Here is a 27619-nt window from a genome sequence, read left to right on the forward strand (position 1 = left end):
AAAAATAAAAATCTATTAACACTTCCTTTTCAAATGCTCATTCACACGGAAATTCTTCAATTTTTTTTAAATGCAAAACAATGGGGTCCGTTAACTTTTTGTGACGTCACCGAGTTCTTGTTGGTTGGTTTGTCCATCGTTGAACTCTCTCGAAATCTTTTGGATGTGCATTTCAACGTGCTGGTTCCCTTATTGAGTTTTAATAGACGTAACCGGTCATGAGTATTTGGTTGTTGACCAGCGGCGGGTTCACGACGCTCCTTTATTTATTCTCGATGCGAACGAACGAGAGAAAACCAAAAAATGTTCTACTTTTCTATTTTTCGTTATCGTTTCTTTTGAAAGGTGAAAATTGTGGTTGCGAGTTTCTTTTCTTGACTGCATTTATGCATAAATTTAAATTTTCATCCCCAAATGTCGCTTGTTACATCATAGCAACAGCAGACAACAGACTGCAAATCACAGCTGTCTGCTTAGTTGAATTTATGCAACAATGGGTAGAGTTGGCGGATGGGCGTGATTTCAGAATAAAAAAGAAGTTCACCTTGCCGTGCAACCTTCCTCCAAGGCAACCCGGACATATCACTCGACTGGTGGGTAACTGAAGTAAAAAGTATTGGTGGGAAAACCCGTGCGAAGTGCGTATCAGCCGTGTAGTGTTGAAGTTCAACAGAAATCATCATCCAAAATATTTCTACTAGTTCATTTTAACCCTTCTTTCACATTTTTCAAACAAGTGTTGTTTGGTAGCACCTTAACCAAACAAGTTTCTGAAGAGCCCATTCCCCGGAACGATAGTATCGAGATAAAGAGAAAGTCCAAGACTTTCACCATCAGCAGAGACTTTCACGCTATGTGAGAGGCCCACACTGCCCCGGGACTTGAACGCAGTGCTACAGGCAATCAGGATATACATATACATATTTTTTTTTTCTTTTTAAGTCGCAGTCATATAGAGGATACCGACTGTTGCAGATGTCGTGCAGCGGGTAAGTTGGCCAATTTTAAATTAAACTCAGGAAATGCAAAATAATTTTCCCTTTTGTTATTTGGATTGACAGGAAGCCGCTTGTTTAATGCACAATCACGCAGTTGTCGGTTACGAAATGCAGGTACAAAAGCCTTTTTTGACAGAGTTTGCGTGAGCATAATATAGTACGAGCTTTAACAAAGAGAAAAGAATCAAAGTCGGCCAACTAAGCCACATTCTCCCCAACTTGCGCGTGTTTTTATTATTACAGAATATAGTACTGTTAGTTATTATTTGAACAGCAGTGTTTTCACCACAGTAGCTCAGTGTCTGTGTCCTGGGCATGATGTGCATAATGTGGTCGGTGAATTCCTTACTTCGTGCGACGTGTTTATTGATCATCAATGTAATTACAACAACCAGTTGTAACGGTCAATATGTGAATCGAACCAACATCGACAACTCCGATGGTCTATGGGTCTTGACTGCTGATCCACTGAAACTTGAAAAAATCACGGAAAAATTTCCGTATACCATCAATCTAACCTTGAGTTATGCCAAAAGTGAGGATGATTCGCCACCGGTTTACGCAGCCACACCAGAAGCCTTTCGTTTTGTCGTAAAAGTCTCAATGTCAAATCGACAGACTGTGGCAATTCAGGATAACAACCAGAAAATCGAGTTTACTTGGGCCGAAATTACTGAAGGAACTAACAAGTCCATCGAAGTTATCGGGCAAGTAATTGGTTACGTCGATCTCAACTTTGTTTTGGACATTTTACCTGCAAACGATTCATCCGTTCCTGTGAAAACGATCCCCATTTTATCCAGCTATTTGGTGACCGTCGTTCGGGCTAGTGATACGCTGGATAACGTATTCACCATGTAAGTAATGTTACTTAAAAAATTCTATCAGTCAATTAACTTTAATTTGTTCTTTATTTCATTTCGACAGTATTATGATTGTAATGGCCGTGCTTAACTTAATTAATATGGGATGCGCACTTGACTTGGCTATCGTAAAACAAAACATTCTCCGTCCAGTCGGATTAATCGTTGGATTCATCTCCCAGTTTACTTTCATGCCATTGGTAAGTTGATAAATATAGACGCGTGAACTGATTGTGTGATGAATAACAATATGTTTCTTCATTTGCGAACAGTTTTCATTTGGCGTAGCTATGCTCATGATCCAGGACCCTCTGATGGGTTTTGGATTGTTGGTGATTGGCGTTTGCCCCGGTGGCATAGCCTCGAATTTTTGGACGTTGCTGTTGGACGGTGACGTCAATCTGAGTATAACTATGACCTTCGTTTCATCCATTGCTGCCATGGGTAAGCGTTATCATTCAGAATCCCCGCGCACGAAAATAATTATTTTCTATTCGTAGGAATGATGCCATTGTGGCTTTGGCTATTGTCTGGGTTCTTCTTACCTAAAGGATCGTCCGTCAAAGTGCCTTATGATAACATGGCCCTATCTTTAATTTTATTGACATTTCCACTTGGAATCGGAATTTTGATTCGTCGATTCAAATTTTCTCTCGCCGAATTTTTAACTGGGAAAATTCTGAAAAAGTTTTCCGTCTTTTTCATCATCTTTATTATCGGAGTAAAACAATAATTTACGACCTAACATCATGACTTGTGACATAACAAGTTGATTTCTTTTTCTAGCTGGGAATTTACAGCATGTCGCACATAACCGTTCTAATGGATTGGATTTTGTTAGCTGCCGGATTAGCCGTGACAGTGTCGGGTTTCCTGTTTGGCGCTGTTTTCGCTTGGGTTGCGCGGCTCAGTCGCCCACAGATTATTGCCGTGTCGTTAGAGACGGCTATGCAAAACGCCAATATTGCCTTCGTCCTACTGAAGACAACTTTACCGACTCCATACAGCGATATTGCTGCACTTCCGGCAGTGGCTCAGATAATCATGACAACTTCTATATTGTTTTTCTTTCTAGGAATCAATACCACGTATAAATGCGCTCAGAAATACTGCATACAACCCAAAAAAGAAAAAGAGGAAATAGAAACAAACAATTCCAGTGGATATCGCAACAAAGCATATTGCACCGATGAAACGACTGCAGTAGGAAATCCATTGTAATCCAATCTCTTGCAACTGTAAATATTTTAAAAATCCCAAACGAGTATAATAGACTAGAGCAATATGGGATATATTGCGGTCTTAGGAATACAGATATGCTGAGGGAGTCATTGAACGTTTTGATTACATTATTCAGACAAGCACAATTTATTACTTTATCCAAGTGACATAAAAATACCTTTATAAGAATGCCAAACATTCCTTTCCAATTTTGTATTGTACTTGGTGATTTGTCGAATAAACTTTTGAATTTTTTATTGTTTGAACTTTGAACAAGAATAACTACGAAATTAAAAAATCCGATAACTTGATGTGCGGCGCAAGTTTTTCCCTAGGACTATAGGAGCACTTGCGTTGAATCCTTACAAATTTAGTTTAATCTTAAAAAAGAAATTTTGATTTGTGGAATATATTTGGAATCGATTTTCAAATCTTTCGATTTTCAAATTTCAGTCTAGTGCAGTCTCCCTATCACTCTGAGAGGACAGTGCCATCTTATCGGATGATGGAGGAGACAGTAAAAAACATAGTTTCGTCCTCCAGATGTCTCTGCTCTATGATACGAGTTAATGTCAGCTTTTTGTACTGAACATTTCGGTCACTTCTATTTCTTCGCTCACACGTGCTGTGACATTTCATACTACGTCGCCATTGTAAAAAATTTTTGTTACTGTAAAAGTTAAATATCTAGTTTGATTTAGTTGTCCAGTAGAAAAGTCTTTTTGTAATTGGAAAAATCTGAGTTTGATTTAGGATGTTACTTAGTTGATTTATACTTTAATTTAGATTAATTTAAGTCACATGTATAAATTTCCGATCATCGTCCGTCGAGAATGTTTGCTTGAAAGGTAAATTTTGCATACCATTTGAACGTTGTTATATCCTCCTACTAATCTGCCATTTCTCTTTGGAATGCTGGAGTTATAAGAGGGAAAAGTAAAATGAGTGGGCACGTTAGCATTCAGACTGTTACATGGTCTTTGTGTATCAAGAAACTCTTTCAAAAATCGTGAAACTTCTACTTGTGTAATTTTGGTTAATTATACTTATGTTGTTGCCATCAACAGGTTTCCAGTGAGGAGTCCACTTGCTGTTATTATCCAATGGTTGATGTCGGATTCTTGAAAAGATGGCTTGAAATGTCAAGTCATATTTGGTCGTGAACCAAAAGGCATGTTATATTCATTATGATCATTCCTTAGTGTAACCTCTAACTAATCTGCTATTTCTTTATGGAGTAGTGGAATTTTAAGGGGTAAAAGTACAAAGAGTGGGCACGTTAGCATTTAGACTGTCATTTGGTCTTGATGTATCAAGATACTCTTTCAGTGATAATCTTCTATTGTCTATTCATTAAATGTTTATTAATTTGATGTTTGTTCACAGGTGCATTTCCATTGAAAAGCCATTGCTGATAAACCATGAGCTGACTGAATTTCACTGAACTGAATCTTTTTTGCATGAAGAGATGGTCATCAACATTCACATTCTTCATTAGAAAGGTATATTTTCTCATATGTTTTATAACCTCTAACTAATCTGCCATTTTCCTTTGAAATGGTGGAATTCTAAGAGGTAAAAGTAAATAAAGAGTGGGCACGTTAGCATTCAGACTGTTACGTGGTCTTTGTGTATCAAGAAACTTTTTCAATTGGAATTTTATAGAAAATTCCAGTAGTTACTGCAACTAAGATACTAACTGTTTATTTTCTCTTAAGGTTTTGAAGATTCTCTGGAGGGTAAGTGTTGGGGTACTTCAGTCATTGTATGTATGAAATGGTAAGTATTGTGAAATACTGGATTATACCTGAGAAGTGTATTTATTTACATGTAAAAAAATACATTTTTTCTTGATTATCCTGTTTGTTTTATTGTGTCTAAATGCCTCAAGAGTTTTGTTAAGATGAAAGAGGAAAAAACATACCTGTATTTAATTCGAAGTAGCCTAGTTACCTGAGTTGAAACCGTGTGAAAAGAAACTTCGTAAGGCTAAGTTTCTATTTATTCACTTTACCTATGACTTCGCTTTATGAATTGATGTCGGATATAAATTATACCCGACAACAATACCGTATAATAGAAATATCGAAGTGGGATTAAAGTAAAAGTGAGATGGGAAGTAATATATGGGTTTCATAAGCTAGCTTCATTGAGGATGACATTGAAATTTTGCAGATATCTTTTAGAAGTGTTTAAACTTAGATTTTGTTACACGTGACTGATATAGATGAAGTGTTTGCCAAGCTATCTTGGCAGGCGTTCTCGTAATGTTCATTCGTGTATTGTTCGTGACGTGATAAGTAGAACAGATTACAGTAGGGTTTTTAAGCGATACACTGAAATGTTACAACATTAAGTAATATGTTTAACTTCAGTTTTTCAACAGTTGCTGCTGACCCGTTAGAGCATCGGCGTGACTTCTAAGTTCCTGCCAAGCAAAAAGAATATCGCGTGATTCGGTGTAACGAGAACAGACGGCCAGTCGAAGAACGAATTGTCCGCGAAGCTTAGCCGGCACCATGTGTATCCTTCCCGCATCGTTGATTCTTTTCAGTAATGTTTCGTTCAAACTATTTTCTCCCTTTGAGTGCACATAATTAATTGAATAACAATTTTTGGTCGAAATCCATATTTGTTAAGTCCAATACCTTCATCCGGAAGCAAACAAGGCCCAAGGCAGGAGGAACTGGAACCTCAAAGCGATCGTCGTTGACCACCAGTTGGTGGAATTCACAGGCCAGTTTGATCTGACGGCGAATGTGAGCCCGCAGTCCTTCCGCGCCGTAAGTACGCATTACAAACCAGAGTTTCAGTGAGCGAAATCGCCTCCCCAGGGGAATTTGCCAATGCTGCAAAGTGTAAAGTTTCTTTCAATCTACTGTATACAATTTAATATAATCTCTACCCGGTAATCCGGTGCTTGTCCCTGTCGATCGTGTTTCAAGTACAAAGGATCGACGTTGAAAGCATCTACCACATCATTTGCATTTTTCAACCTATCGGTAATAATCAATATTATGTCATAGTAGTCTAGTAAAATTTCCGTTTGAACTCTGTTTCAGTTTATTACCACATAGCAGAGCAGTCAAAATTGACTAAAAGCCATTTGTGCGGGTTGAAGTTGAACGAATCGGCCAACTCTAGACCATTCAAATGGTGGCGGTATTCATCGCAAATGAAAGCTGAGCCTGTACAGTTAGAAAAATGTTGAAGAGAATTAAACCGGATTTTTTTTTAGATATTTACCAGCATAGGCGGCGTCAACGTGCAGCCAAATATTTTCAAATTGATGACAGACTGGGCCGATCTCGGACAGGTCGTCGAAAGCGCAAGAAGGTGTTGTACCCAAAGTTGCCGTAACCTAAGTTTCCACATATTTCTGTGTTTTTTATTTAATTATTTTCATTAGGTTGAATCTATTATACAAAGAACGGGATGAATCCTTTAGCTCTATCTTCTTCCATTGCCAATTTTAGAGTTTCTCCTCGCAGACTGAAAAGTTCGTCACTCTGAAGAAGACGAACCCGAACGCCGGCCAGAATTCCAGCTCTTTCCACCGAAGAATGCGATTGATCTAGAAGATACGTATGTTTAGCAATGATAGAAATCACACTGAACTACAGTAAAAAAACATTTTGAATACCTGAAGAGTAAGCAAGCAATCGACCGACAATTTGGCTTTCATCGACTTCTGGATCCATTGCTTTCAAACGATTGATGGCCTTCGCTTTTGCTGCCAAGAGAGCCACAAGGGTTGCCTCACTAGCCGTTCCCTTTGGAACAAATTCAATTACTTTAAATAACTTAAAAGTTATAGTAAAAGGAACTAGGATACTTGAATCACGCCACCTCCTGTCCCTCCGGAACAGGCGAGAAATTGAGAAGGAAGACCGAGTAGTTGTCCCAACCAGTCCATCATGACAACTTCTAGGTCAGTACAAGCAGGACTCGCAATCTGTTCCCACATTATTTCAGTATTACATTAAAACTTTTATTTTGAATAATTAACAGATAAATTGAATTGTATGGTGCTTACCCAAGAAAAGCCAATGCAACCAATAGCGTCACTCAAAATATCGGCTAAAATAGCCGGCCAAGAATTGCCAGTAGGAAAATAAGCGTGGAAATGAGGAGAGTGCCAGTGAGTTACCTAAAAACAAAATAGGTTACAATCTCCATCTATACTACGTAACTTACTTACTACGTAAATTTAATCAGTGATTAATTACCCCAGGCATAATAACTCGTTCAACATCTTGGAAAATTGCTTGCCATGGCTCCCCTTGTTCCGGTGCGGTTGCGGGTATCATATCCCGAATGTAGCCGGGTTGGACCGTCGGCAGGACACGCCTACATGATAACATTTCATCAACGACACAAGCCCACGTATTATTCTTTTCCTACTTCATTATTGCATATTAAGCTCGCCAATAATTCAGCCCAAAAGAGATCTCCAGTTAATTGGACAATGAATCAGACTGTCTCATTTCATTAGTTTCATCAACAGACTAAAGGGGGAGATGAAAAAATATAATAAGGGAAGGCGGATCTCTTCCCCTACTCCTTTTGCCACCGACGTGATAACACTTGCTTCCCTTGAGAAATGTACAGTCACCATATCATATCTCATACTGATTTCTTTCTTCTTTCTGCTAGTGAGACCGCGTGATTCCTTTAATCAACAAAAATGCGACTAACCTGCTGCGGATATTTTCCAGATAGTCGATGATGAAGTCAATCATCTCGTGAGCAGCGGAGCGAAACTGTTGCGCATCCATGTTTTCAAGTAAACAAAAAGAACTTGTAATTGATTTCAAATTCGAATAGATACAGGCGCGAGACGTCGTGAAGATGATGTCGTGAAGGGGAGAAAGACTTGGAGTGGGAGTGCCGAGCTTGGTCCAACTCTGGTTTTTATACATTTGGCTAGAGTAGGGAGGGAAAGAGGGCGGATGCGCGCATGTCTGTACATTTTCATCTTGAAAAAGAGGGAAGCGATAGCGTATATAGCTACAATATATGTTTAGAATACAATCAAAATTGATGAAATTAGGTTGAGTTCATCTCAATGGATTGCATTAGCAAAGCGAAATGCTGTGCAGTATGGAATAATAATCAAAGCGATCGGGATCGATGGTTCCATTGTACATAAAAAGAAGCTTTCAGCTCGAAGCGATTGGACGGCGAAAGTCATTAATTCAACGGCTTTTTGGATGGCGATGCGATCTTGAGTGCACCTTGATGGCTAAACAAACAGGAGAGTATCGAGAATGAGAGAGTAGCAACGGATGTGCCATCTATCAAGCTGCCGGAATCCTTATTCAACCAGACGCTGTCCCTTGTTTAGTAGGTTTTATATTCTTTTTTTTCTTCTATCTTGTAAAAGAAGAGACAAGTGTGCAATCTCGTAACGAAAGCTCAAATGAAATTCAGTGCGTAGGATGGAGCTGCGGTTTCCAACTCCAATGGCTGTCACATTTGAGCGTGCATGCTGCTGCGTGATCAACCCTCTTGGCCGTGACAACCGTCTAATTGCTATTCTTAGCCATCTTTTATTCTCCTCTGTCGTCATTCGCGCAGACGAAGATCTGGATTGAAAATAATTGGCTATATCAACGTTCCAACATGAAAATAATCCTAGTCGAGTGAGCAACTATTCCAATAAAAGACACTGATTGTCCCGTACAAAAGATGTGTAACGAGCAACTCTTGTGATCCGTACCAACGAGTCTATTCTTCTGGAAACGATTCTTCGCCTTTGATTCGTTCTTGGCATCGTCTCGCATCGATTTGCTGTGACACTTGTTTGCGATGGTGGCTGAAGACGACGGTTATAACTATCGGAATAGTGAAATATTCTCCTAGAACTTTTTTTTTATCTGAATGTTAAACACGAGCAGCAGGTAGCCATTAACTTTAATTTATTTGAAGAATGTTGGAATATTAATTGACATATTTCCTTTAGATTCAACATGACTAACTGTTTGATGCCAAAGTTAGTTGGAACTCAACTCACTGTGCGTACTCTAAAAATACAGATAACTGGTGCTGTTGCCTTTCAGCCACCGGCAGGAAAATGATTCTTTTCTTCAGAAAATTGCAAGTTTAATTTTTTGTCTTGACCCCCAACACTTTCTGTTAATATTATAGATTTTTATGTTGAAAGAGTTACAAAGTTTGAAAAGCTAACTAAAAACTTTGTGTATTTGTGTCATAAGGAAAGCTGCTGGAGTAATCTGGTGGTCATGCTCATTTGATTCATTTCGTGCCAGCTAGTGAAAGCCGAAAGGCATGTCGAATTCAATTGAGCTGCTGCGTGCTGTCTCGAAGGAAGCAATCCAGCCGTTGCGTTCAGTCATTTGGAACAGGAATCTAATGGCACTGTCAATAGGTGGCTGTGAATAAGTGGCTGTATGATGTCCACCAGGTAGCGCGAGTGTCTTCAGGGACGCTTAGCGGCCATTTTGATCCAAGACGCAGCAGAAGTGGGTTGTTGGTTGTGACGTTTCTCACGATGAAAATTAAAAGGTATTTTCCGTATTTATTGTTAAATTTCCTATTGTTATTGAATGTAAAATGTTGATGTGAAAATTTACAGGTGATTTAGCATGTAGAAACCAATTTGCCAAATCATTCAACTCAGACTTGGGAAGTGCCTGTACATTTCCGAAATGGCGTGCCTCGTGTGTCTCGCTGCCTGTTCTTTAGCTTACGTCTCACCCCATTCAACAGTAAAAAGTAATTATTTTGATCAAATGTCTTGCAAAAGTACTACAGATTTAGTTTATTATAGAAGCTTTGAATCGGATATCAAAGTTTTTCTGTTGGACTGCGTAGTTTTCTGTCACTCTTTGTATTCTTTTGTTATAATGTGTACACAGTTGTGTTTCTCGAAAATAATTTTCTTTTCTTAAACAGGTAAAACAAATGCTGGTGGTTACCTTGTTGCAGCCAAATGGTGAAAGGTGTGACAAAGACAGATTGAACCCTTGTATGCTGAATGCGATTGCAGTGTAATCCAGAAGTTGCTGTGCTGTTGTAGCTGAGCTGTTCCATCTGGGTTCCTGACTTCAAAAATTTTGTGTTGTCGTTTTCATCCATGCCATACGAAATTGCTCTGCCAGTGATATTTTGTGTTGCTGCGTTAAAAGTTTGATCTGTTGTCTTGAGTTTTCATTCAATCATGCAGTATACGACTGAGGCAACCTGATCAATGTCAGGTTTGAAACAGTCGAGAACTGCTAGATAAAACAAGCTTTCTGCACCAAACAAATAATAACTTGCATATAACTTGCATCATGTTATTATCGCGGTAGAGAAAGCGACAGGCCCCCCCCCCCTGGGGGCCACAGGATAAATAAATGTATGTGATCATTATGAAAATAAATTTTTTATGCAATAAAAATTCGTATCAAATTTTTTAGCAAAATTTTTAAAAAACTTTGTAAGGGGGGATTTTTTTAAATTTTTTTTCAAAAACAAAAGTCTGGACTTAGCAGAAAATAATGCAGCATGGTCTTTGAATATTTTGGTCTTTGAATTTTAATGATAGAAAAAAATATTTTGAAATGTAAAACAGGGTTTGAATTTTCATTGTTGTATTTTGCAAGATCATTATTTGTAAGTTTACATAGCACTCAAAAATATTTTCTCACATCATGCAACGATCAGCAGGAGGAAAGGTACTTAAGAGAAAATAGACATGCAATTGTGATTTATGAATCAATCTTGTATTTCAACAATCTTTCAACACATCCAAAAAATACTTTAGAACTTCGGTATATAGCTCGGAGTAGCGTAAATAGTGGTGACAAGGTGGAGAGAATTGCTGATGTAATACATATGAACCTCAGTTTGGTAGTAGTTTGGAGGAGTAATACTTAAATTCCTCGATGTAGTAAGCTAGGCAGCGTACGTAGTTGTGTATGGACGCCTTCTTCGGTGTAGTACTTGGGGTCTGCGGTGTTGTAGCTAGGTGTAGCGTAGGTCGTGGTGTAGTAGACTGGAGCATCAGTGTAGTATCTGTTCGACGCAGCACGAAAGAGCAGCTTTGGTGTAGCAAGTCGGGACTGCGTAATACTTGGCCGCCTCAGTTGTGGTTGTGTAGATCGGGGCAGAGTAGTACTTTGTCGCTTCAGTGTAGTATTCGACCGTCTTGATGGAGACATCAGCGGGAGCCTCGGTATAGCAGCTGGGAACAGAATAGTATTTAGGAAAATCGGTGCAATAAGTATCTGAGAACAGAGTAATACCTAGAAGCCTCGGTGTAGTAGGATAGGCAGTATACGTAGTCATGTGGTGTCATCCGTCGCCTAGATGGTGTAGTAACTCAGGGCAGAGTAATACTTCAGGGCATCAGTGTAGTGGCTCGGGGCAGCGTAAGTTGTGGTATAAAACTCCCGTGGTTTGGTGGTGTAGTACTTGAAGACATCGGTGCATGAACTGGTCGTTGCGTAAGTTGAGTAGGAAGGCGGCGGCGTTGCGGTTTGGTTTCCGCCATACCAAGGAGACATCGCTACACCAGCAGTCGACCCAGCCATCAACGATAGCTACAACACCCAACAGGAGCACGACGCCATAGTTGACTAGACAGTAAATAAATTGAAACATTAAAATTAAATATTAACAGGCATATTAAAAAATAGAAAAAAATATAATTGATACAAAACTCAATGTAAAAATAAGAATATTTACCCATAATTGCGAATCGGTTACGAGGAAAGCAGTTGGTGACAGATAAGGCACTGCAGTTCGGGCACTTCTTTTTTTTTGAAGACTTTTACGCACAGTAATACTTCGCGACGTAGGTGTAGTAGCTCGGGGAAGCGCAGGTTGTAGTGTAGTACTTGAGCGCTTCAGTGTTGTAGTAATGCGGGGCCTCGGTGTAGTAGGCAGGGGCAGCATGTATAGACGTGTAGAATTCCTGTGCCTTAGTGATGTAGTACTTGGGAGCCTCGGTGTAGTAAACTAGGCAGCATACGTTGTTGTAGGCGGCTTCTTCGGTGTAGTACTTGGGGGCTGCGGTGTAGCGTAGGTCGTGGTGTAGTGAACTGGAGCATCAGTGTAGTATTCCTGTTCAACGTAGTACGAAAGAGCAGCTTATGTGCAGCAAGTCAGGACAGCGTAATACTTGGCCGCCTCAGTTATGGTTGTGTAGATCAGGGCAGAGTAGTACTTTGAAGCTTCGGTGTAGTAATCAGCGGGAGCCTCGGTGTAGCAGCTGGGAACAGAGTGGTATTTAGGAAAAACGGTGCAATAAGTAGATGAGAACAAAGTAATACTTAGGAGCCTCGGTATATGAGCCTCGGAGGATGGGCAGCATGCGTAGTCAATAGTCATCCTCCGTCGCCTTGGTGGTGTAGTAACTCGGGGCAGACTAATACTTCAGGGCGTCAGTGTAGTGGCTCGGGGCAGCGTAAGTTGTGCTATTAAAGTCCGTTGCTTTAGTGGTGTAGTACTTGAAGACCTCGGTGCAGTAACTGGTCGTCGTTGCGTAAGTTGCTTTAGGGTAGTAAGGCGGCGACGTTGCGGTTTGGTATCCGTCATACCAAGAAAACATCGGTACACCAGTGGTCGACCCAGCCATCAAAGATTCAACACACAACAGCAGCACTACGCCATAGTTTGCTAGACAATTATAAATTTTAACATAAATATTACATAATAACAGGCATACATAATCAAAAGAAGGATTGATACCAAACTCTATGTAAAAGACAGAATATTTACCCATGGATGCGAACTGACAGACAGAGCGCTGCAGTTGTTGCCGTGTCGGAGATGCTCCCTCGACTGATTTACCTTCGCCTTTTCTCTCTCCTTTTATACGATTTTTTGATCACCCTCACCTCTTAAGCCTTGCGGCTATTGTAGCTGCTTGAAAATGATGAAACACGTCCCGTTCTCACCCAACCTCTACACCACTGCATGACACGTTTTATGCAATGATCTCCGTGACCTTCGAATGTGAAGGACAGGCGGACTGCCTTTTCCTTTTGCAGGTTGAAGTTTCTGGGGATGGGTCTACAACAACCAATATCAAAATGAAAATGGTTATGTAACAGTAACACATCCCGTTCTCACCCAACCTCTTTTTGACAAGTTTTACGTGCCTTTCCTTTTGCAGGTTGTCGTTGCTGGGGGTGGGTCTACAACAACCAATATCAAAATTCAAAATGAATACCAAATGGTTATGTAACACATCCCGTCCTCACCCAACCTCTACACCACTGCATGACAAGTTTTACGTGCCTTTCCTTCTGCAGGTTTACGTTGCTGGGGATTGGAATGGGTCTACAACAACCCATATAAAAATTAATACCAAATGATTATGGCTTAAAACTCACTTTACACCAATTGAATTTAACAATGGCTCCTAAACTTTTCAGAAAGGTTTTCTACCTAATCAGACTTCATCATCTTGAATTATTACCACAGTAATTAAAAGAAACATTGCTGGCTTTGAAGACGCTCAGTTCTTCAAAGATCACTTCCATTTTGGCAATGCTCGACGTCATACAGCGTACCAGTGTGGAAAACTGTTCTACCATAACCAACAATGCTATTAGGTATTAGCGATTCGACATTAAACTAAGAATGAATTTAGCGGTACCCACCCCGCTATTTAGTAGTTACATCGTCGTTCTTTGCTTCTCCTTGATCAAGACGTTGCTGGTCTTGATTATCGCGTGCATGGTGGAGACGATCAACACACACAACACAGCTTCTGTCAAACCAAGAACACGAATCATTAGCAGTTGACAAGACGGGTACCATTCAGAAATATCTACCTTGGCGGCGCTATAAACACTCGAGTCTGCTGATTCAAGAGAATCAGTTTTTGAGCAATAGTACTAACTAAGAGTTTGTATCGGACGGTCTGTTTAATAAACAACGTTACATAAATATGCTTGTTAATCAAGTTGTTACCTATTTATTTAATTAATTAATAACAATTTATAAAATGAAAACATTATATGGTTTTTTATACTTGTTTTATTTATTAAACAAACCGTCCAGTACAAACAGCCAGTCAAGCAGGGGGAGACACTGCCCGACTGACTCGACCAGGGAGATTACCCGGCCATGGTTAAGAGAAACCGGAAAAAGAGCGAAGAGAGCTGAGGAGCAGTTTTTAAGAGAGCAATGCATCATAGCAGGCTTCCGGCTTAAACTCATAACCCTACAAAAGTTTTCATCGAATCATGCGCCTTGCAAGTCCCCGTTCGATCAGAAATCTCCCTTCCTCCTGGTTGTCGCAGTGAGTGAGTGGTTCGGCGGGCGTTGGTTAGTGGTTTGTTTGGGAAACGGGGCCACAGAAAAGAAGGGAGCCCAGATATGCACTTGTCCATATCATAGACTACTTCAGTCAGTACACTCATAAACAATTAAGCAGAACAATATCTGTCTCAACACCAACACACTCCAAGATAACACCGGCATCACAGACTCCAGGCAACAACTGAACCTAATTTGATGACACCTTTCACCAGCTGGTCACAACCAAAAACCATGTGTGTTGTGTTAGACAGCAATAAAGAAGAGATTTCACCTGGCTGTAAAACCTATTTTATAAACTGAAATTACTATTGTGGAACAGATTTATAATGTAGCAACATATTGACAGCCTGATTGACAGGGGTTAAGTTGAATTAAGCAGTTCCTCACAATTATTTTGATACAAGAAATTTTACAAAGAAGTCTACAGTAAACTAGAATTCCAATTACTGAAAAAAATGTAAATGATTAAAACGAACTCAAGTAAAATCTCATGTACTGTACAGACTTCACTTAAAATTCTATAAAAGTAAAACAAAGGAATTTACTCTTTTTAGTCTTCAATCACTAAATCTATAGCTTTCTTTAAAGGAAATTAATCAACATAATTTCAATCAAATTACCATTTCAAGAAGTCTTCTTGCAGTCCAAATCAGGTCTTGCTTCTAAATTTCAGGAAAACACCAGATCCATAAACTGCGTGCAGCTGACTGATATTGCCACTGAGTCCTGTGGAAAAAAGCGCAATTATTAACGACCAAATAAAACTGTGTACCAGATGTAAAAGAAAACTTGTAAAGGAAGTCAGGAAAGGAAGTTTAACTAGATCAAATCTTAAGCAAAATTGAGCTGTTTCTATACTATTAAATATTAATTATAATACCAAAACCTTGCTGTAAAATCTCTGACTGAAGTTGTTTTCAGAAGTTACCCGTGATGAAGCTTGATCCACTCAATTCTTTTCAGCATGAATCAAAATAAATTTATGTCAGTGGCATCAAGCGAGAAGTTAAGAACTCAGCAATTTGGACTTTTACCTTGCTGTCACTAGAATCTTGTTTTTTTTTATAAATAATAGTTTAGTTAGTTATATTATTTGTTTGGTACACTTTATTGTTTAACTTTTCAGCTTTTCTGAAACAATTAATTAAAAATCAATTAAGCAAATGACTTTATAGTTCCACAAAAAGTTAAACATAAAGCAGTCATCAACAATTGAACAATTCTTGCTTACGACTCACCTAAAAGCCTAAAAGCTAATATTCTTGTTGGACAGGGACATTTAATTTCATTCTCCATGGCACTACTATGATTTTATGATTAAGAACTTTTTGGTAGTGAAATTTCTAGGCGATGCTCCTCTGTCCAGTACCAAACCAACATGTCAGTAGAAACAAGATTTAAAAAATGTATTTTTTTTTTCAATACTTCCACCATTTCGTGCTTCGTGAGTCTGTGCTACCACATAATTTACCCTTGGTCCCTTGCATCACAAAAACCCTAATAATGGAGGTAAACTTTCTGGATGACAATTGACAACACTTGCAAGCTTAATACATGTAGTGTTTGCAATCAAAATGAAACCTACCCTCAGAAATGAATAAGGAACAAATAAACTATTCTCACCCTTTCAGCGTTTTAGCGGTCTTCATCTAGTAGTCTCATTCGGTCTCGTCGACCATGCTTCTTGGTTCTTGGCAACCAACTGCACATGAAAGCTAGTTGCTACCGACACGTGCAAACAGAAGTGAAAAAATGAAGTATCGTCAGGACGTCAGGTATCGTCTGCTTTTTCTTGGAATCTTTCATATTAAATGTGGCAATGCCTAAGTTAGTCAATACTCAATGCGACTTTTTTAAAAAAATAAAGAGCGGTAAATTAAGTCGAATTTTCATTGCTAATGATCTTATTTTTTATTTAGAAGTTGTTACTTGTTAAATAGTTCAAAGGCCAAAAAATTAATTTTCATAAAGTTCGTGAACCAAAATGGCATTAAATCCAAGTACAGAGTACAGACAGTATGACTACATAGGAGATTAGGAGGTTTACACCGCGACACTATATGAGACTAGTTGAACCTGTTTGAATTAATTTTAAGTTTAAAATATTGTGTTGAATAATGTGTGAATTAATGGGTCCCACTTAAATTTATTAACAATTTATTGGGGGTATTAACAAAACAACCAGTAATCAATGAAAACCGTTGCCTCCGACGACTGCTAACGACAGACAAGGCAACCAAGGTTACATAAGTTTCAAGCAACGTCATCCATCTTATGAAAAAGCCACCCTGAGAACTGAAAATTAATAGGTGTTCAAGTTTGAATAGTACCGAAATCAAAATGATTGAAAATGCTCCTTGTGCATGTTGTTTGGACGATCGGTCATGGACTTGTATTTTGCTAGCAAACGTAGTATTTGGCCTTATTGCGGGTTGCATAGCGGCTTTGATTGTAACTCAAACAAGTCTTATCACGCATTTCAAACCAACACCTTACCATCCTCCGAACACCACGTTTACTGTTGACTACCTTTGGCAAGGCTATCGTTACCATTTCTATAAAACAATGGAAACATACGAGGATGCTAAAAAAATCTGTGAATATCACAACACTTCGCTGTTGGTATTTGATAGCCATCAGGAAGAAAAGGAACTTGACTGCTATTTAAACGCTAGAAACAACGCCGAGGAACAGCAACTTTCGATCTGGATAAACGAGACTTTTCTTTTTGGAGGGCCATTCATGTACGCAAGGCCGGCTTCGTTTTTCTCCGATTCAAGAGAAGCTGTTGTTTTGAAAGCCAATAAAATCATTGAAGAAAACGGATGTGACATACAGGATAACTTTGAAGAAAATCAAGCTTTATGGACAAAAGATCAGCAAAACTCCGAAGCTGAAACAACGTATTTTATTGAAAAGCTATACGGAAACCATGGCTTGCGGGGCCCAAAGCAAGGCAGCACCAATGGCTGTTGGAACTTTGTCCGTTTTAATTTAGCAAAAGAGAAGAAGAATTTCTTTATTTGCAGATCCAATAATCCGACAGTTCAAGGGACAACTACCACAACTTCCTCAAGCAACTTGCAACGGCACCAGTTCTTTTCAGAAAAGTATTGTTAACCACAATGATACTATCAATTTCAATTTTTCATTTTCTTGATTTCTTAAATGACAATAATAAATATGTTCGTCTGTGGAATTGCTGAGTTAATCCCAATTTATTTTCCGATTATGAATGAAACAAGGGGTGCAATTCTTCTAAATAGGACCAGTTAAAACACAACTATAAGCAAAATCAATGGTTGATTAATAAGCAGCGGCAAATAAGTGAGATATATAGAAGCAAACAAATTTTTTTCGAAAACTATAAACATTCAATGAATTTTAGCACATACAGCCAAAAATGATTCAAAAGATGATTGCGAAGATCACCAGTTGGTCGCCTTTGTTTTATTTTTTAGCGTGGTGGTCTTCTTTGTCATCTTCGTGGTCGTGCTCACCGTGCTCTTCATGCTCGTGTCCGCTGTTGCTGCGTGATTCAGCTTCCAAATCCTCGAAGTCTTTCGTATTGGCGAAAGTCGAAAGCTCAGAAGTTTTGTTGGTCCCAAAGCCGGCCGCCGTCTACTCAATTTAACAAACATTTTCAATAGAAGAAGGGAAAAAATTTCTAAAATCAAAAACACATTTCTACCTGACCAAGCTGGAAACCAGCACGCGGAGCTTGGTTTTCTTCAGCCTGGTGCTTCGAATCAGTGTGTTCGTGACCCTTTTTTCCATGAGCTACAGTTTGGTGGTGATGATCTTTGTGGTCCATTTCAAGCAGTATGAATACCGTAGTTGGGTTAGTTGCGTGTGTTTATCTAGGACGTCAGGTCGAGATTGTTGAATTTGCGCTCCCGCACTGCCGTTAAATAGCCGCTCATTCTCGGTCGGTTGCCCAGGAAACACAGCAGCTGGTGGACATCAACAGAATCGAAAACAAAGACCACTAGGTAGGATAGTCGATGATTCCATTTGATCGTATCTTTCATATTCGATGAGCTTTTGAATTAAATATTAGCTTTGGCCTTCCATGTTTGGTTACTAACGCTGCGCTTAACATCCAGACCAGGGTGAGGATCGGTCACCATGGTATCAGAGAAATAAACAGTAAAGTAACATACCCATACGCTTTAAAGATGCATCCCATTCCCATCATCCAAGAATTAAATTTCCTCATTCCAACTATTCTAAACTTCAAAGTTGAGTTTGTTTCCAAGAAAGGTACCTACGCAAATGAGAAAATAAAATAATGAGTGGACTTGGTTTGGTATGCTCGTTAACTGGTCATACATAAATAACGCATACCTGGGAAAGCTCGAACTAGATCTGCAATGAAACAGCTCGCATTTATTCTAGACTGTGAATTTTTCTTTTCAATATTTTCTCCCTTAACATTGGAATAACAACTGAGTGCTTCAACCTCAGAGTCCAATACTGTAAATGGTTCGTTGTGTATTTTTGGTTAAGTGAGATGTGCAATAATCAATAATATTTAAAAATATCAAATAAAATCCTAAAGTCATAAAAAGTAGCAACAACATTCAGGTGAAATGATTAGTGAATGATTATGATTCATAATAAAAGGCAATTTAAGTAAGGCACGCATAGTGAAGAGATTCCTAAAGCTGCATGATTCGTAATTTCAAACTTCATCAATCGTCACTGGATCTATGAGCTAAAAAAGTTTGACCCATTAATCTTTCTTCATGGTTTTCAAATCGCATATAGTAGCCTAGTTTCATTACCCGGTTACCGGCAGGTAGTGTTTCTGCTCGATGATCTTCGTCGTCTAATTGAATCATCAAGTCAGTGAGACGATGTGCTTTTCGCATCTCATTTTGCTCAATAATAGTACAGAGATGCTCAGTTAATAGATCTTTGCGTTCTCTTTTGTTGAAGAGTAACTGCTTAGCTTCGACGAATTCACGTTCAGCCTTCGTATAGCGTTTCCTGATTAAAAAAAAAAAAAAAAAAAAACTAACAGTTTTATTCGGTACCGTAGATGGGTGTTTAACGACTTATTCTTTTACTCAGCTTCCGACAGCTCCACACTTGCTATTTCAATATGGCTTCTCAAAATGCAAACATCATTGCTCAAGTTTGCATCAAGTTTGGAAAGCTCTTCTTGAATTTGGTGTATCTTCAGTGCTTCAGCTTGAGTCTTCATTTTTCTGTCATATTGCATAAACAACTGAAAATCAGCCAAGGAAATAATTTTATATAAATCTTAAACTGAAAATACAAACCTAAGGGCCAAAGCTTTTGCCAGCATCTGCTTTTTTAGACGATTTTGTTCTTCAATGAGCTTTTGTTTCTTTTCAAATTCATCCAGATTAACAGGATCCTTTTTCCCCCCATTTTGAAGCAAATCCACAGAGAGTGTGGAATTTGGAGGCTGGCAACAAGTTGATTCATGCCCTTCATCACTGGCATTTTGTGATTCATCGCTTCCTTGATCATTTATTATGCCATTTTCAAGAGGTGCTGCTTCCATGATCTCAAATGAGGTAGGTTTATCTTCTGAAATTCTTAGTTTAACATGAACTGGAGATTCAGGCACCTTTTCCTAGAAAACACATTAGTTTTAATTATAGTTTGTGCTATACTATACTATGAGGCTTGCTGAGGCTTATCTTAAATATTAAAATTTAACCTGTTTGGGTTTAGCTGATAACATAGCCTCATTAGGGAGATCATTTGTGTGACAGGAAGACATGGTAGAATGTGATGTTTTCTTTGGGTTGACTTTGTTTTTTTTCTGCATCACTATCGATTTTGCTTCCTTGTTCTCGTCGGCAGTCTGCAAGGCACTGTCTGTTTCATTCTCTACAGCCAATTTACATTACATATATAATCAATACAAAATTTCTCAGAAATTAAGTGCTTACTTGCGTCACGTTTAATATCCAATTCAGATTTGATTTTTGCCTGATCTTCAAGCGAAAAACCAGACCACGGAGTGGCCATTTTTTAATAATTCAGTTTTGCTACTTCAAAGTTTATTTACCTTTTCCGAGTGACACATCATGATCGGAGCCTTCTAGCGGAGATCATGCAAAGCTTTTACTCCAACTCAATATCTCAACAAAAGAAAATGCAGAATTTTTAATCAACTTGCACAGCAATAAAGGAAAGGACTCAAGGGTAAAGTTATATAAGTAAGATATAAAGTTATATATGTATTTATGAATAAGTGGTCGAACAGTTTTTGGAAAACGGAAACCATAGCTAAAAATTTACTGTTCAAATGTTGCTTTTGCCTGTTGGTTAGTAGCGCACCGCAGCGCTGTAGTTTTGTAAAACGAAATTCGTTGTTGCTGGGATCTGGATTTTCCTGTTCAAAACAATAAGCGAAAAGCCGAATGTTTATTTATTTGGATTTCCGTGCCCTAGTTACCTTATGGTAAAATGGGACTGCAAATATTTTCCTGATGTAGGGCAGATTTCAACCTTTTCCTAAGATTTCTAACATTTTTTGCAGCAAGTTTTAATTTCTCCCTTATTTGTTTGGTATTTGTTAAATTATCTGCAGTTTTTAAACCCTTGGCATGTACTTGTTCCTTCTTGTTTGGACGTTTTGCGTTTCTTTTCCGGTTCTTCTTGGATTTAATTTGCTCATGTTTGACATCATTTTTTGTAATTGAACCTTTTAAGGCAGGAACCGTCTTCTTGGCAGGATTTTTTGTCTTTGCCTTCTTTACGGCAGTTTGAACTTTCAAATTCCTTTTTTTAACTGGGTTAGCTTGTGTGGTTGGGTTGGTATTTGTAGAATTCTGCCTTATTTTACGTTTCTGGGCCCGATTGACAACTAACTTTTCATTGAACGTAACGCGCGCTCCGTCCGTCAAAAGACGTTGAACAATTGAAGCAATATTTCGGGCATCATCTATGCCGCTATGAGCTCTTCCTTGAAATTCACATCCAATATCCCGAATCATATTTTTTAGGGACAGACATTGCATATTGCCATTTTTGTAGAAACGAGCGAAAGTTTTCTTAATATTTATCCAGTTCTTACAGTACGTTGGAAAATCTATTGCTGAAATCTAAATAAAACAACAAAACAGCAACGAAAAGAAAAAAAAAAAACGAAAGAAATGTGAGTGGTTAACTGTAGGACGACGATGTAATCGTACTTACACTAAAACTCACCTTACACTGCTTCTGTAAAAATTGACGAATGTCGTCAGGTCCATCGGTCACAACCGCGAATGAATAGTTGGAACCAATAACTTGGTTTTTCTGCAACCATTCTTCAAATAAGACAAATACTTCATTGAATAAAGGAGCTTTGTCAACAGCATCCTACACAAGGACAAAAATAAATATGGAATATACATTTGAATCACGAACTGTTCAGTTGTAGGCTCCAAATGCCGGAAATGGAACATTTACAAAATAACGAACCTGTGTGATTCCTGTAAATTTTTTACAAAAATTTGTCAATGAAGGGTTAAGAACTGGTCTGCAGAAGGATTGGAATTCATCTTCAATGAGTCCATTGTGACCATTTAGTAAAATGGCAGGGAATTCAATTATTTCTTGTATTCCACCTCTGAAAAAGAAAAACTTGGTGTGGATAATTCTGAATGGTGGAAAAAAAATTATAAATTTACTTGATATGTCTTGGGTTTTTTAGAACTCCACAAGTTCCTTCAAAGTCAATTATAACATAGTAGTCAAACAGTCGTCCTTTGTTTTTATTCCCGCCAATAAAGTGACCCACTGCTTCCTTTTCGGGAATTTTTGGGACTAAGCAAGTATATTCCATGACTTCTTTTCCCACTGTTGTGTGACTTGTGTCCAGTTTGGTGAAACTGGAATCTGAAAGTTCCCCGTCTTCCATTTCAGTACTGAAATCTGTTAATTCTCCATCTTCTCTTTCTTCCCATTTATAGACATCCTGGAATTCTTGACTGGACAAAGATTGCATGTTCTGCGTATAATATTAATTTAGCTAACCAGATTACACGTATATCACGAAATTGAAAAAGGCATTCAGACCATAACATTTGATCGCACACCATCACGAGTTCACAGCAATTTAGATACGAATTGGTTTGGTTTGATAGTAGATGGGGTGCACTGCTGCGTATGGTGTTTCCATCACATTGGTCATCTTTATATTCAGACAGGAATATAAGATATTTTGCAATCAAAATTTAACTAGTAGGAAGTCAGATAAAAACAAAATTTTAATCACATCAATGTTGTTCATCATCAGAGCCTTCTACCGGAGAACATTCAAAGCTTTTGGTACTTAGATTTAAAAGTTACCCATTTTTAAATGGGCTATTTAAGATAAGAAATGTTAATTAAAATTAAATATTAATTCTTCCTTCATCGCCTCATTACGCTATTCTAAAATGGGATCCAATTTGTTTAATCCAATTTGGAATGTTGATTACTTTTGCGGCACACATAACATAAAAACCAATAAAAGGTTTCATTCAAAAAACAAACAACGAAAGAAAAACAGCCACCGAAGACCTCCTATTAACTTTTGAAATTGATTTCGTCGTTCCGCATGAAATGCCTAGATATTGTAGTGAATGATGATGCTACAGCGCGAACTTGACACTGATAGATTCACTTTTGTCGCGCCAACTGTTCCATTTCCTTTATGGATATTCGACGCCCTATCTTAAATTTAGAATCAGTTGACAGAACGTAATTAATATAACAAGCTATATCCCTAAAAACACATACAGCAACAGCACACACACATTTCTGTCTCTAAGATGATATTACAAAAGCAACGATACACCAACAGTCTGCCATTTGCCACTTGGTCGCACGTGCAATTTATCGACGCGCCCAATATTTTTATTCATTTTTATTTATATGAATGTCATCAATGTGTTTCAGCAGTTCAGCAAGAACAAAACAAAAAATTATATCTATAAAGAAAACAATTTTCTCAATCCGCTTGGGTTGTTTTGGGGTCCACTTTAACAAACGAGCGAACGGTGTATGGTAGTAGCCGGCGACCATATAAATTCCTTTGTGTTTCCAAATTATTAACGTTTGGTGTTTTGTTTTTTCGCTTTTGGAATGGCAGACATCATAGAAACCGACAGCAATTGGTGATGTGAAAGGTCAGAAGCAAGTGTCTCTGTCGAGTACATCGCCACACCGTGTGTTTCATTATTTTATAGATCTCGTCGTCGTTGCCAGCGTGCTGCTTTTGCGGCATCGACCGTGAGCGGGCGGATGCTGTGGCCGAAAGTTTTCCTTTGTTCACGTATTAGATATATATAGGACGCGCCGACTCCGTCTATAGCTCTCGTCTACTGTGCAAAGACAAAAGACAATTACTATTACTACGTGCAGTTTCATGTCGCGCTTCGTTTGGCAACTCATTTCTGCATAAGTTGACAGCCTCGGATATACACACGTGGAACGTGTGTGTGTGTTAGTCCCTCTGTACTGATGGGGGGACACCAAACTACTGTATTTTCACACAGAGGTTTCAATGTTTTATCAACTTTTCACTTATTTTATTTTTGTTCCTCGAGTGTTCTTTTCCTTACATGTTGTCAACAGCAAGTGTTTTTCGCCGTTAGTTGGATGAACTCTCGACGAATGTCTACAACAGACAATATAAAAAGAAACTAGGAAAATATATACGAAGACGGATTGATATTGGGTTTTTTAAAAAAATCAAACTTTTCGCCAACCGTTTTCAGTGAACCGCCGGGTGCCGGGTCAATAACATGAACTTTTGCCATGATTGGCTGATCTATTTTTTTTTTTTCAACTGGCAAATGGAAACGGCTGGGGGAAAATATAATCAAAACGGTTGCGTAGGTTGTGGGGGTGGTGCGCCACATGGTGATGGTCACATCCTTTTTTCCGTCTATAGAAAAATCGCTCAGAGTCTGGCAGCAAAGAATTTCCAGAAGATGACGTCTATCTGACAGAAAAGAAGAAATGGACGGTTTTGTTGACGTTTCATTATTCATATAGGCGAGACACCAGATCAGATGAATTCAAACCCGTCACAGCACCTTGATGGCTGCTGAATTTGATGTAACCTCATCAATAATTTGTTTCTCGCAGGCCGACGACGACAGCAGCGCGGCAGCTTCGTTAAAATAAATTTCGTTTCTTTTTTCCTCCTATAAAGTTCTCAAATGATGAGACAGGCGACCGGGAAAGAAAAAGAAAACAAATCAAAAAATTTCAATACAACTTTCGTCATCACCGTTTTAGAAATCTATAACGGCCCCGCTCTATCAGTTGATGATGAAAAAATCCGCTGAAAAGAAAATGAAAAAATCACCTATGATTCAATATATCCCGTTGTGAATTCAGGCATATTCAGTCGCCTTCCAGCTGTCACCGGCAGCAGCTCCCGTTTCTTTGCTGGCCCGGCTCTAACTGATATTCGGTGAGTGTTGACGGGTTTATCGCTCTCCCTTCGTCGGGCTATATAAGCTACGATACACACACGGAATACATATATCACCAGCAGCATTCGCGGAAGCCTTTAGCTCCTGCTGCATACAACCTCGGCGCCCCAAACAGGAAAGAACAGATAACGGCGTGACGATCCTGTGGGCCGAGAGTCTTTGGGGAAAGACAAACTAGGCAGACTGTATGGTGGAACCAAATGGAATGATCAGCTTTTCTATTTCTATAACGCACATAACATAACGGCTAGGACTTTCATCCGCATTCGTCATATTACGACTAGGACGACGACGTACTCTACGAACTGTACAACTTTATCCGGCGTCATTTAATGTTTGTCACATAGCGAAATTTTAAAAAATCCTGCCAGAAAGTTGGCCGCTGACTAAAGTCGAGAGTTCATTGTTGCTGAAATTCGCTCGCATGTACTACAGTAGCCTACGCACAGTGTGTGTTTTATTCAGCGTGTATTATAGGAGAGAACATTGGCATACACTCGAATCAAAAGAGCGGGTGATTTGAAATAAATGGGAAATTGTCGTGTGCGTCTGGTTATGTATTGCGCGACGGCATGTACTATTTCGTTGAGTGTATAGTTTTGTATAGAAGCAACTTGAGACACGCGTGGAATTCGCATGATTGTGACATGTACGCAATATAACAAGGAAAAACGGCTCTCGTTCCATCGTGGAAGTGTTGTCGCAAGCTTATTATTGGGCGCCGCACACAATAGGCCGACACTTGTTGTAACGAGCGTGTTGAACCATTCGAAATTTATAGGAGAGCGGGCGGATCGAGGATTTCATTTACGTTCCAGTCGTCTTCCAACATCTTGTATGAACCTGCTCTGCTCTGCCTCGATCGAATTATTTCTGAAGCGCATAGCAGCAAGAAAAAAAGATGATCATCATGCAGAAAAGGCCGTTGACATTTGACGTTTGCGAGACGGAAATAAAGCGGGGAGAAGACACCGGAACTGGCCAAAATAGAGAAAAAAAGGCCGAGAAACGGAAGTTGAGGGAGAGAGAAAAATAATCAAATCTCAGAGGAGTATACGACTCATCCCTTTTCAACCGTACAGATTACAATAACAAAACGAAATCAAGTTTAGTCTCTGCTGCTGAAACCTTTGATGTTTTCTCTATCGGATTTTGATGATGCCCGCTGCTGGTTAGATATACGAATAATACATCAGATGCAATGATAATAACCCACGAAAAAAAAAAGTATGTGCACGTGTAGCGTATGGTATAGAGTATACATGTCTAGCCGAAAGTTTCGAGTGCAGCAGCAGCAGCCGACCGGCACTATTACAATATTATCCACTATGCGAGTTGCAATTCCAATATACGTATATATATGTATCTATGCTGCGCACTTTACGAGCGGCAGTATATTTCTGCACATATAATATACGTACAGTGTATACACACACACACACAGAGGCGTCTGTGTTTTTAGTGTTGCCAGGGAAAAACAAAGATTGTTATGTGTGCTGTTGGTCGGGTGCAGTGATATTGGGCGAGCCAGAGAGCGCGGTGCAGGGTATATATACATATCCGACTTAACGAGTGCAACTATTGCATTCCATTTAATCCTGAGCTGTCGTAATTTGAATTCCTAGCCCGCCAAGTTGAGAGAGAAGGGCAATCGTTCCAACTATAACCCAGCCGTCTAGGGAATTGATGTTATATACGGTAGATGGTAAGTTTCGACGGTGGCAACATCACACACATCAATTGGGAATCTCGATTCGTATATTTGGTCTTATAATATGATGTAGGGAAATATATACGCCGTATTCAGCGATTCTATTTTTACGTATATAGTTTCGATCCGACTTAAAAAAGAAATAGGCAGAGATAGGAATTAGTTGGTGGAAATAAATGAGGATAAAAGAGGAAATAGTTTCCTGCTGGCTGGCTGCTGGAAGGAAAGCCAAAAGGGACAACCGGACTTCAAACGTGATCCTTGACTTTGTCGGGAGCTCTTCAACTTATTTGAAGAATAAAAAAAAAAAAAAAGTAAAAAAAGGGGGAAGAAACAAAACTTGTGAAAACGTTTGATCTGGAGACTTTGGCTGTCGAACATCACGCGCTCACTGTATCTATATAATAGGTTTACACACATGCGCACAGACAGCAGCAGCAGCAACGGCTGTAAGAAGAAAAAAAGAACCGGATCCGCCATTTCCCTATAAAACGGCAGAGAGAATCTATGTGAAACTATTATACAATATACATATAGGAGGAGTATAGAACACTCGATTTTCTTGAGATGTAAAACGAGACTGATGTATAGAGCAAGCAGCCAGCCAGTCCAATATTAGGATATATGGATCGATTTCTTGACGTGAAAAGAACACACGACGGGAATTTGCCCTGCAGCAGAGCCAAGTTCGATGCCAAAGTGCACCTACTACACAACACTGTATTACGTAGTGAATTTCAATCTGTGAATATATCTATATATATGCGCACTCGTATAGATTTTGTGGGTCACACAGTACGCTGTACTCTCTGCGCTATGGCCGTTCGGCGGGAAAATATTTGACGCTCTTTTGGGTCCCGCCATTTTTGGTTGGCAATCCGTCACCCGCCGGATGTGAAATCCCTTTTTCTCCCGCCGTGCGCGATCGAATTTCCTCGTAACAGCTCGATGAATTATAATATACCGGGCGTGAATTTGTGTATATTTCACGATACATGTATATTAGACTACAACGTATATATAGGGAGCGCGAAAAAGGTGTGTAGATTACACTTTGGCTAGATTAAACAGGCGAAAGAATAATGGACG

At 39.0% G+C, this 27619-nt stretch overlaps 3 protein-coding genes and 5 long non-coding RNA genes across 28 annotated transcripts; 3 read left to right on the forward strand and 5 right to left on the reverse strand.

Moving 5' to 3' along the window:
- Nucleotides 1-500: 500 nt before the first annotated feature.
- LOC124188535 (ileal sodium/bile acid cotransporter-like) lies at nt 501-3337 on the forward strand. Of its 2 annotated transcripts, XM_046581236.1 has the most exons (7): nt 501-989; nt 1062-1855; nt 1926-2061; nt 2134-2305; nt 2362-2582; nt 2648-3111; nt 3184-3337. In XM_046581236.1, the coding sequence occupies exons 2-6, from the start codon at nt 1314-1316 to the stop codon at nt 3080-3082; spliced, it is 1506 nt and encodes a 501-aa protein (XP_046437192.1). In that variant the 5' UTR covers nt 501-989; nt 1062-1313; the 3' UTR covers nt 3083-3111; nt 3184-3337. The 2 variants fall into 2 exon arrangements, with proteins under 2 accessions (XP_046437192.1, XP_046437191.1); XM_046581235.1 differs by having other exon boundaries at nt 2648-3337.
- A 1131-nt stretch (nt 3338-4468) lies between these two features.
- Nucleotides 4469-9255, forward strand: LOC124188540. 8 transcript variants are annotated; one of them, XR_006872392.1, is made up of 13 exons: nt 4469-4584; nt 4801-4861; nt 5458-5635; nt 5723-5865; nt 6028-6084; nt 6145-6418; nt 6492-6667; nt 6732-7013; nt 7094-7223; nt 7317-7468; nt 7739-8428; nt 8516-8985; nt 9048-9254. It is a non-coding gene; the product is annotated as an uncharacterized LOC124188540 (long non-coding RNA). The 8 variants fall into 8 exon arrangements; XR_006872388.1 differs by having other exon boundaries at nt 5723-6084; nt 7094-7247; nt 9048-9255; XR_006872386.1 differs by having other exon boundaries at nt 5723-6084.
- Nucleotides 9256-9580: 325 nt separating this feature from the next.
- On the forward strand, nt 9581-10100 carry LOC124188542. The gene is made up of 3 exons (XR_006872394.1): nt 9581-9610; nt 9681-9820; nt 10001-10100. It is a non-coding gene; the product is annotated as an uncharacterized LOC124188542 (long non-coding RNA).
- Nucleotides 10101-10790: 690 nt separating this feature from the next.
- LOC124188543 lies at nt 10791-11520 on the reverse strand. The gene is made up of 2 exons (XR_006872395.1): nt 11335-11520; nt 10791-11273 (listed from the first exon to the last, which is right to left on the reverse strand). It is a non-coding gene; the product is annotated as an uncharacterized LOC124188543 (long non-coding RNA).
- Nucleotides 11521-13327: 1807 nt separating this feature from the next.
- On the reverse strand, nt 13328-14005 carry LOC124188544. The gene is made up of 3 exons (XR_006872396.1): nt 13873-14005; nt 13699-13808; nt 13328-13625 (listed from the first exon to the last, which is right to left on the reverse strand). It is a non-coding gene; the product is annotated as an uncharacterized LOC124188544 (long non-coding RNA).
- Nucleotides 14006-14459: 454 nt separating this feature from the next.
- On the reverse strand, nt 14460-16102 carry LOC124188545. Of its 3 annotated transcripts, XR_006872399.1 has the most exons (6): nt 15986-16096; nt 15482-15493; nt 15397-15413; nt 15243-15317; nt 14983-15088; nt 14460-14646 (listed from the first exon to the last, which is right to left on the reverse strand). It is a non-coding gene; the product is annotated as an uncharacterized LOC124188545 (long non-coding RNA). The 3 variants fall into 3 exon arrangements; XR_006872398.1 differs by lacking the exon at nt 15482-15493; XR_006872397.1 differs by lacking the exons at nt 15243-15317; nt 15397-15413; nt 15482-15493 and having other exon boundaries at nt 15986-16102.
- A 1459-nt stretch (nt 16103-17561) lies between these two features.
- On the reverse strand, nt 17562-20452 carry LOC124188547 (RAB6-interacting golgin-like). Of its 7 annotated transcripts, none has more exons than XM_046581247.1 (9): nt 20293-20452; nt 20058-20230; nt 19651-19970; nt 19435-19575; nt 19150-19354; nt 18710-19079; nt 18526-18629; nt 18054-18315; nt 17562-17983 (listed from the first exon to the last, which is right to left on the reverse strand). In XM_046581247.1, exons 1-6 carry the CDS (start codon nt 20369-20371, stop codon nt 19047-19049), a joined length of 951 nt encoding a protein of 316 aa, XP_046437203.1. In that variant the 5' UTR covers nt 20372-20452; the 3' UTR covers nt 17562-17983; nt 18054-18315; nt 18526-18629; nt 18710-19046. The 7 variants fall into 7 exon arrangements, with proteins under 7 accessions (XP_046437203.1, XP_046437205.1, XP_046437202.1 ...); XM_046581249.1 differs by having other exon boundaries at nt 18054-18451; XM_046581246.1 differs by having other exon boundaries at nt 18054-18456.
- LOC124188546 (ERI1 exoribonuclease 2-like) lies at nt 20387-22628 on the reverse strand. 5 transcript variants are annotated; one of them, XR_006872400.1, is made up of 6 exons: nt 22409-22624; nt 22021-22340; nt 21812-21959; nt 21557-21709; nt 20645-21450; nt 20387-20484 (listed from the first exon to the last, which is right to left on the reverse strand). XR_006872400.1 is itself a non-coding variant. In XM_046581243.1 (6 exons), the coding sequence occupies exons 1-5, from the start codon at nt 22409-22411 to the stop codon at nt 20803-20805; spliced, it is 1272 nt and encodes a 423-aa protein (XP_046437199.1). In that variant the 5' UTR covers nt 22412-22624; the 3' UTR covers nt 20564-20738; nt 20802. The 5 variants fall into 5 exon arrangements, 4 of the variants coding, with proteins under 4 accessions (XP_046437199.1, XP_046437197.1, XP_046437198.1 ...); XM_046581243.1 differs by lacking the exon at nt 20387-20484 and having other exon boundaries at nt 20564-20738; nt 20802-21450; XM_046581241.1 differs by lacking the exon at nt 20387-20484 and having other exon boundaries at nt 20564-21450.
- Between the last annotated feature and the right edge of the window lie 4991 nt (nt 22629-27619).

The sequence above is a fragment of the Daphnia pulex genome, chromosome 2 (assembly GCF_021134715.1).
Source record: "Daphnia pulex isolate KAP4 chromosome 2, ASM2113471v1".
NCBI classification, from domain to species: Eukaryota; Metazoa; Arthropoda; class Branchiopoda; order Diplostraca; family Daphniidae; genus Daphnia; species Daphnia pulex.

Bases quoted from the DNA above. Each gene is read 5' to 3' on its own strand.
- LOC124188535 (XM_046581235.1), top strand. From the start codon at position 1,314: ATGATGTGCATAATGTGGTCGGTGAATTCCTTACTTCGTGCGACGTGT. The intron at 1,856-1,925 runs GTAAGTAATGTT...TCATTTCGACAG, and splicing joins CTGGATAACGTATTCACCAT to TATTATGATTGTAATGGCCG. The intron at 2,062-2,133 runs GTAAGTTGATAA...ATTTGCGAACAG, and splicing joins AGTTTACTTTCATGCCATTG to TTTTCATTTGGCGTAGCTAT.
- LOC124188547 (XM_046581247.1), bottom strand. From the start codon at position 20,371: ATGGCCACTCCGTGGTCTGGTTTTTCGCTTGAAGATCAGGCAAAAATC. The intron at 20,231-20,292 runs GTAAGCACTTAA...AATTGGCTGTAG, and splicing joins GGATATTAAACGTGACGCAA to AGAATGAAACAGACAGTGCC. The intron at 19,576-19,650 runs GTTTGTATTTTC...GCAATATGACAG, and splicing joins GCAAAAGCTTTGGCCCTTAG to AAAAATGAAGACTCAAGCTG.
- LOC124188546 (XM_046581243.1), bottom strand. The intron at 21,960-22,020 runs GTAAATTTATAA...TTTCTTTTTCAG, and splicing joins AAAAACCCAAGACATATCAA to AGGTGGAATACAAGAAATAA. The intron at 21,451-21,556 runs GTGAGTTTTAGT...TGTTTTATTTAG, and splicing joins TTTTACAGAAGCAGTGTAAG to ATTTCAGCAATAGATTTTCC.